This window comes from Alligator sinensis, unplaced genomic scaffold, assembly GCF_000455745.1.
Source record: "Alligator sinensis unplaced genomic scaffold, ASM45574v1 scaffold1385_1, whole genome shotgun sequence".
NCBI classification, from domain to species: domain Eukaryota; kingdom Metazoa; phylum Chordata; order Crocodylia; family Alligatoridae; genus Alligator; species Alligator sinensis.
In genome coordinates, this window is record NW_005842793.1 from 626,193 (window position 1) to 635,440 (window position 9,248).

The window sequence follows — 9,248 nt, forward strand, 5'->3', positions numbered from 1 at the left end:
CGTTTCCGCCCGGCGCCATTTGCAGACGGACCCCGGCTGTGAGTCCCGCCCCGGGAGAGGGGAGGAGGGAGACGCCGCCCGGCACCTGCAGCCCCGCGCCGGGCCCGGCACCCCCGAGAGACGCTGTGGCTGCCCCGTCCCGGGACCCGGGTTAGCGGCTGAGAGCGAAGGGGGAGAGCCATCCCCAGTGTCTTGACCTTGTTTGTGCCGCCTCTTTTTTGGGAAGGGGGTTTCCCGGGGGTTTGGGGCCGCAGCCCTGGTGCCCATTTGCAAAATGGAGCAGCTGAGGGCGCGGGGCCCGCCCTGCGCCGGGGCTTTACTTGGGTCGCGCTCGCTGGGGCCTGGTGCGGAGAGGTACACACACATTACTGAGGAGCGTCCCCTTCACAAACCAAGAGGTGGATTAATAACTTTCAGCTCAGTCGGCGAGGAGGCTGCTGCTCCAAGGATTTGCATTTGCTAAATAAATAATCGGCGCCTAAAAGCCGCAGGCCTGCCCCTTCCAGCCGGGGGAGGCTGCTCAGGGCCTCCGGGGTCCCCGGCTCCGGCAGGGGTCGCACTGGGCGGTTGCCCAGCCCCTGTCTGGGTCAGCTCTGGGTGCATCTACACATGAGCTTTAATGCACATTAGCTTATTTGAATGTGCAATAAAGTGTCACAAAAAAACCGTGCTTTTTAGCTAATGCCCATTAAAATAGGCCAATGCATATTTTTCTAGTATCTCACAGTGGGGGGACTGGATTTAATGAGCGTTACCCAAAGCACATTAACGAATGTATGGATGCACGTAGGATGCTCTGTGGAGATAAAGCAAGCCATTTGCAGACCTCCAGCATCCCAGGATGCACCACTTCCAACCCACCGTGTGCCCCAGTGTGGGGATAGAGCCCAGGTGTTCTTGCTGCTGGCCGCAGGCCCTCTAGTGGCAAGTCAGAGCCGTGCAGGCCTGAAGGCAGCATTAGGCCTCGGCACACTGCAACACTGCTGATTCTGCAGTCTCTAAGCATCATGTGTAACCTCCCCTAAAGCTCAGTTGACTGTAGGCAAATATGGGCAGGCAGATCTTGTCAGGTGTGGAATGGGAGCCTGGGTTTGAGCTCGTTGAAGTCGACAGCATCCTTTCAGTTTTCAGGGCCGGTATTTTTTTTTTACCTGATGTTTGTATGTTTTGGATCACAGGTTGAGGCCTGTGAGAATATTTGTCCTTGGCAGGCCTGTTTGTGTTGTGTTATTTAGAAGGCACACTTGTGTTATATATGTAAGCAAAACACTGTTTTTAGTTGTTTGTTACTGTTTTTGATGGGTCCATCTGTTTGTCTTCTGTTCTGACCTGTTATAACTTGTCTCATCCAAGAACAGGATGTTTGGTCTCTAAATTAATGTGGAAATTCCTGTTCCTTATAAAACAGAAATGTACTATTTAGAAGACTTAATTTCTGACTCCTAACAAAAGCGTCTCATTTTCCTGCATCTGTATTTTTCCTGCTTTCATCTGTCTCTTCTGTTTACAGTTGTCAGTTTCTTATTATACTTGTTCAGTTTTTAGCACCCATCAGGGGTGACTGGTGCCTCCTGAGTCGGGGGGGGGGGGCACAGTTTGTGGGTGGGTGTAGGGACAGGTCTGGGCCAAAAGCGCCATATCCGCTCCTGTACTTCTGTGCTGTGGCTTAGTGCCCCCCCCCAACACGCTGCTGGCCTGCGTGGCAGAAAACTGTCCCGTCCTGAGCAGTGCCAAATTGGGGCCAATCTCAGGGGGGGCACGTGCCCCCCCGTGTTCCTCCTTACCAGTTGCCGGTGGCGCCCATGGAGTACCTGTCATGGCCTGGGGTTTTGGGAGCTAATGTCATGCAAATGTAGTGGACTCTGTTTAAGTGCATATCATCAGGACTGTAAAAAGACTATGCACTTACCTGCACGTAATGTAAATAGTGCTCATTAATTCAGCTCTCAGTGCTATGGAATTAGTAGCCCTGACACTGACTGTTTTCTTTCATTGTCAAGGATCTAATAGTCAGCTTCAGAGCTACTAAATGCTGCACAGTTCTGACAGTGCTATAAAGAATGCTTATTAAATGCACAGTGCTGTCAGTGCTGTGGTATTAGCAGCCCCAGAACTGATGAGCTCCATCATTTCCAAGGTTTCTAATAGTCTGTTTTGGGCTGCTATTAGAAGCCTTGAAAATGAGGGAAGATAGCAGCTGGGAAGCTGACTAGCTCCTGTCATTTTCAAGGCTTCTAATAGCAGCCCTTTGACAGCTGTTTCCCTTTCACAGTTCCAGGCAGAGTACATTTAGTTCCAGAATAGAGAGTTTCAGTTACAGTCAGTATGCAGTTAACTGGTATACAATTAAGTTGTAAAGTAGAGAATGGGGCTAAGAGACAGCATGCACTTAAACAATTTATGCACTTAACTGTTATGCAGTTAACAGCTGTTTGTATGATGTAAGCAATAGGGAATTAGCATGGGTTGTATGTTGTACTTTTAAGTGAATTATGCACTTTCTGGCATGCATATTAATACAGTTAACTCTAATAAACATTTGTTAGTTGTAGCTACAGTTATTCTTTATAAAATGGAGCATTAGCGGAATCTTCATGCAGCTTTTTAGGGCCCAGGTGTTTGCATTAGAAAAGTCTTGCATTGGCCACTCAGTGACTTTTTGTCTTAAAGAAGTTCAGTCACTAACACTAATCATTTGATTTTATAAGAGATGCTAGAACAAACTCTGATGAATTTCTCTCATCCAGCTAATTTCAAATAACATTTGATTGTTGTACTGTCACTGTACATTTTTCCATTTTCCCATCCTCTTTGTGCTGGCATTTAAATAAATGAGGTTCTACTGTGCAGCAGAGAGAAGACCTGGATCTTTATCTGTTTTGCTTGTTGGTTATAAAATAGAGACTTATTGTTTCATAGTATCATACACTTCAAATAAAGACCTGGGTTGTCCTGTAGGGGGAGATCTTGATGTTTTTATACTTAGCAGTTAAACATTTAGGTCACTGTCCTGTAAGGGGTATGTAGGGGTGAATCTCAGTCCTTTGTAGAATCTCATTTGATTCAGTATGAGCTTTAGCTTTCTGTGGATGCTGTAGCTGGTAAGGTAGTTTCTTCTGTAGTGTGGAATAAAACATGCATATTAGACATTAGTATTTAAAATTAAACCAAGTCTGACAAGCACTTATACCATTGAGTAATATCTTGGAATTCAATGGGATGAATAAGTGTTTACATGTTAACATTTGTGCAAGAACTTTAATACCATGAATGCCCATTTCAGTTTCATTTCAATGGGGTTACTCTTAATAGTAAAGTTTTAAACACGCGTGTAAGTGTTGATACAATCATGGCCTGCACCTGCAAGAACCATGGACCAAATTAAATGCATGTACTGTACATACCCTACGTATGAATAATTACAGATTATAATTTGTCATTTATTCCTACAAACGAAGCCTTATTTCAGATTATAGTAGCATAAGATTACAGGTTACTTTTTTAAACTGATACTACACAGAGTAGCGTCACAAATCTCTTGACCCATTGAGGAAAATATGATGCTTAGGAGCAGACTTTACTTCTGATGTTTAATATTTAAAAGGCTAAAGGTAGTCACCACCATATTTTGATTCATAGTAAACAACGGCATATTAATATTTTCTAGGGAAGTCAATAAGCACAGTAATTTTGGCATGCCTCTCAACTCGGCTACTGATATAATAGGAAGTTATGCTGAACTTACTACATTGGCAACGTTAGATGTACAGATTGTTCTTATAGTGCATTCCTTGATCCATTTAGTAATTCTGTGGGTCCTTTTTTTCCCTTGGACCCTGTTCAGAGTCCTTTACAGTACCAACATTATTAATGGACTCCATATTGTACTAGCTCCATTTGTAGAATTTGCGTTCCACTGAAAAAAGTACATTTCCTCAAGCCATTTTACAATTAGTATTATTTTGTCAGGGTAAGCCTTATTACAGTTTAGCCTAAAAGTATATTGAAATGACCAGATGAAAAAGCTTGTGCTTTCCTTATTGTAATTCTTTGCATTACTATCTGGAATACAACCTGCTTACCTATTCAGATTATAGTTCATGTATGTAAACTGCTGAAACACCCCTGAGTGAAAGATGCTATGTGAAGAAAAGTATACATGTGTTGAAATAAAAAATAAATTATATGGATAACTATGAATAAAAATGCATGGCTATTTATAATTATAGAAATGATGCAGTTTTTAAATGACCAGAACATTAAACATTCAAAATGTACTATTTTCTAAGTTCTCATTTTCTTTAATTGCAGATAATCATCATTGTGGAGGATTTTAGCACAGAGATTACTGGATTTTGCTGTATCTAACCACAATGATTTCATCCTTGGTTGCTTATGATGATTCAGACTCTGAGACAGAGACTGGAAAGGCTGAAGATCCCCATATGTCTAGTAGAAAGACAAATCCTGCAAGTTCTGCTGTGAATCATCTTCAGTGTTTTGCACCTGGTGGTTTAGACAAAAAATTCACCTGCAAAACGCAGCCTGCTGAGAACATTGGCAGTTCCACAGCAAGCATGGTTCATAAAGATTGCTCTGCATATTATGTACAGACTAATAAGAGGGAGCTGACAACTGCTTATCCTAGCAAAGTATATCCTGGCCATACAGTATACATGTCCTATAAAAGCTGTGACCAAGCATCAGGCTCCTTGATAAAATCAGAACTTCTTTCTGGAAATAGCACCTCCTCTCAGAAGAGAGTACATAAAGATGATGTTGCCGCCATCTCGGGAATCCGACCGTATATCCCTAAAAGACTACGTCAAGAAAAATCTGCTAGTGTGTCTGAAAGAAAAGAATCTGAAGGACAGGGAGAGAAGACAAGTGATGAAATTAAACCAGATAGATCAGGAGAGAAAAGTTCCACAAAAATTTCTGAATTTATTAAGCCATATTTAGGATCTAAGTATAAATCCACTGAAATCCCAAAGAACTTGGTGTTTCAGATAGCCAAACACAGAGGTCCCATTAATAAAGTCCAGTGGTGTCCTGTGCAAGAATGGAGTCATATGCTTCTCTCAGCTTCCATGGATAGTACAGTCAAGGTAATGTACTTATATGACACAACAGTTTTATGTTATGGATTGCTCACAAGACTTGGTTGAATATATTTTAAGCAGCTGGGACTAGTGTTTATTTTCTGAAGTTCTCTTTCCTGCCTGCTTGCAATGCCAGTACTAAGACCTTGAGGAGAACTTTTGCCTGACTAGGGCCTATTATAGAACACAATTTTGTTACCCTTCTTAGGAACATAGTTCCATTGTACTGCTTGCAGGAGTAAGGGTTGTGGGATCCTCCTTTGACTCATGCATAGTAAAAGCCAGCGGGAGTCTTTTTAAAAGCCACTGTCCATTTATGTATTAAGCATAAATTACTTCATATAGTTGTACTGTAGATAACTATTTGTACTATAGATGACTGCAGTATGCCAATAGTGCTTGTAGAACCTCCTATTAATTTTAACTGAATTTATAGTTCAGTGCTTCAATATTAGACACACAGTTTCGGTGCCTGGGTTCCAGTCCTGACATTTAGCATGCATTTAGCATACATGTACAGACCTTGGCTCAGCCAACAGACAGGCAAATAGGAGATATCATGATCTACAAATACTATGACTACATGGAATGGAGAGGAAATATTAGAACAGGAAGCAGACAAGATGTATATAAAAATTAAATCAAGAAAGAAGCTTTAACTAAAAGTTCATCCTGGGGTAGTGGCATGTAATTCATGAAACAATTATGTATGGGTGATTATAGTAAAAATGTTTACCAGTTAATTTGTACTATTTTCTACAAAGGATACAACTTGTTGTTTAAATTCCCTCATTTAGTTGAACACATAGCTACAATATAAAACAATTACTTGCTTTTTAATAATTGTTTACACTCACTGTGACAAATATAAAATAATTTTACTTAATATTCTTAGATTAATTTTGTATTAATGGATAAGGTGAAAGCTTACCTACTTGGCTAGTATAGTTAAGGCATGCTCATTTCTGTAGCAGGTGGTGCAGAAGGGAGTGATATGGCCAGCATTATGTTCAGCTGCCCTTAACTCAAATGGGTACCAGCTGAAATCACCTGGTACCGATTCACAGCTAGGTCATGTGAGGGTGGCCCTTGGCCTGATTCCAGAGCAAGGCTTGACCTGTTGCCTCCAGAGGCACAGTGAGATGCCTTTGCCACTCTGGCACTGCACCTCATGTTTTGGATTGCTAAATGTGAAATAAATGTAAATGCTTGATAAAATAGTATACAACTTCTGCTTTTGCAAAGATAAGAAACTTCAGGTATGGCTTGCAAATTCAGGAAAGTAGATGAAAATACAGAATGTGTTTTAGTTCAGAGTAATTTTATGTTTGAGCTTTGAACTTCTGAATTAGTTACGAAGGTATTTCCAAAAAGGTGGTAATATAAATTATCAGTTTGGCCCCAAACTACTGTTGCTTGTTTCTAAACAATGAGCCTTTCTTACTGTATATATTATAAATTGCTGTTTACAAGTACTTTATAGTTATTTTATAAGATTGCTTTATAGTTAAAGCATTTTAGATCTTTGTTAAGACTTCCTTAGTGTTAGTAGATTTTGATTTAATGTACTCCTCCATCTTTCAGGGGTATAGGTTATAGCTGGGTTGGTCTAAGGACATAGGCAGGCAAGGTTCTTTGGGTAAATCTGATAATGTTTATTAGATCAATTCACATGGTTGGAAAAATTCTTCTTTGCAAGCTTGTGGGTACAAATACCCTTTGTCAGGCTGAGGAAGGATCTGCAGTTGGTCTGTGCTCTTTCTGGATGGAATGAATAGTAAAGAAGCCAGAGGCTGGTATGCATGCAAGAAAGGCAGTCTGTGAAGATGTAAATTGAGGAGTAAGTAGGTGAGAGAGAGGTTGGGGATGGAGGGGAATGAATGTAGCTGGTAAATAGTGGAGAGGTAGCTGGGGAGTCAGATGTTAGGCAGGTTATAATGCGTCTTAAATCCAAGGTCTGTATTTAGTCCATGATTTTTTTTGTATGCAATAGGTTGATGAAGTGAAGTTCATAGGCTTGTCTGAAAGGTGTTTTGTAAATTCCCTTTGAGGATTAGAACTGAGAGATTATAGAGAGTGTAGTTTTCTTGTGAGATGTGTGCCTCCACAGGTAATTGGGTATTCTTGTCTTTAATAGATTTTTGGTGTGCATTCATTCTGGTGACAGTTGTTGTTTGGTCTCTCCTACATATTTTCCATCAGCGCATTTGGTGCATTGGATGAGATGTATTACATTTCTGGAGGAGCAGCTGTAAGATCCAGGAATGCTGATGGTTCTCCTGTAGGGTGTAGTTGTGGGGGTTGGTGGAGATGTGTTGGCAGGATTTGGTGTGTTTTGGGCCATAGGAAGTTTGCTTCTGGTGATGAGGTTAGCGAGATTTGGTGCTTGTTTGAAGGCTAAGATGGGTGGTTCTGGAAAGAGATCTTTAAGAGCTGGTTCTCCTTCTAGTATGGGTTGCAACTGTGAGGATTTTTCATATAGGTTCCAGGGAGCGGTGATATGTCATAATAATCAGTGGCATGTGATTCATAGGGGTTTTCCTTCTGTACTGCAGTAATTCTTCATGTGGTGTATCTGGGTGGCTCTTTAAAAAGTGTGATCTGTCTCGCTGGAGGAGTGTCCTTGTTGGATAAAAGCCTTTTTGAGATTTGTGAGGTGACACTCAGGTGTTCTCAGTGAAAATTCAGCGGTATTGGGGGGCTTGGCTGTATATTACAGCTTTCTAGGTGTGTGTAGGGTGATTGCTGGTTCTGTGCAGATGTGTATGTTGGTCCATGGGTTTCTTGTATATTATGGTCTGTATTTTACTGTTCTGGATAGTGATCATTGTATCTAAAAAGATGTTGGTGCTGGAGTAGTCAAGAAATAGTCTGATGGAAGGGTGATGATTGTTGAATTTCTGATGGAAATCAGAGATTGCAGGTTTTCTGTCCAAATAATGAAGATGTCATTGATATATCTTAAGTATAGCAAGGGTCTGATGGTGCAGTCCTTGAAATTCCTGGAATTCTTCTTCCAGGTGGCTTATGAAAAGATTGCCATGCTGTGGGACAAAACAACTGCACCGGGCTCTGGAGCCTCAGCCAGACTCTGTGGCAGTGTGGGGTGCATGCTCCAGAGCCTGGTGCAGCTGTTTGCAACCTCCCAGCTGCCTGCCACAGCCAACCTGGGCTCTGGACAGCTGTAGCAGGTGGTGGGCAGGAGGTGTGCATGCACCTACTGCTGCCATGGAGCCCAGCTAGGGCTCCAGAGACCAATGCAGCTGTTTGCATCCTCCTGGTTGCAGCCAGCCAGAGCTTGCCCTCCCAGCTACCTGCTGTGAGCAGCCTGGGCTCCGTGGCCAGTGACAGCTGCCCAGAGCCTGGGCCTGCTGTGGTGTGCCAAGCAACATGGCCTTGTGCGCCATGCTCTGGCACGTGTGCCATGGGTTGCTGACCCCTATCTTAGGCTATGGGTGCCAGTGCTTTCTGCCCCTTGCACTTCTCCCCTTCTCCTTGCTTCCTCCCTCCCTCCTGCCTTCTGATGCCTGCTGGGGCACTGCGTGACTTCCCATTTCCCCTTCCCTGCCAGACTGTGCCTAGCTCAAGCTAAAGGATCACTGGTAAGTTTAACTGGTTGTTATAGTGCATATCAGTTAAACAATTAATTATTTAACCTTTTACAGCTCCACTGGCTTTTACTGGTTAGCCCCATTTCTGAGAAAATGTGTACTTTTGGTAAAACTACCATTAGAAAATACCTTTTCATGCTAAACTTGCAGCTATTTTACTTATTTAGTGAGGCAATCAGGAATAGAAGTTGTGGCATTTAAGCTTATTGTCATGATTTTTAAAATTTGGGCAGGTTTAATACAATGTTACCAAAGTTCTGGGTTCAGATAATGTTCTCATGATTTGGGTTTACATAGAAAAGCATTTCTGATGGGCAAAATTAACTCTTAAGGAGAACAGATCATTCATCTGCATGAAATATATCAAGAACCATTATTTAAAAAATGCTTCTACTGAAATAGGAGCCTTTACGTTTTTCTAAATTCATGTTATAAAATGGAGGATAGAATCTGATATTGCATGATGGCCCATGATGTTAAACAGGAAGAACAGACCGTGGTATGAGCACATTTCTGAGCAGCTAAATTAGGGAAA

The 9,248-nt window shown here is 42.0% G+C and overlaps 1 protein-coding gene across 7 annotated transcripts in view; it reads left to right on the forward strand.

Annotated features, from left to right (window-relative positions):
• WDR25 (WD repeat domain 25) overlaps positions 1-9,248 on the forward strand; it is a 62,345-nt gene continuing 53,097 nt past the window's right edge. For 3 of the 7 annotated variants that reach the window (XM_006035063.2, XM_025191219.1, XM_025191218.1), the window contains exons 1-2: positions 59-398; positions 4,312-5,108. In XM_006035063.2, coding sequence (XP_006035125.2) covers positions 4,374-5,108 — 735 coding nt within the window. In that variant the 5' untranslated portion in view covers positions 59-398; positions 4,312-4,373. The other 4 variants (XM_025191217.1, XM_025191214.1, XM_025191215.1 and 1 more) reach the window with 4 other exon arrangements.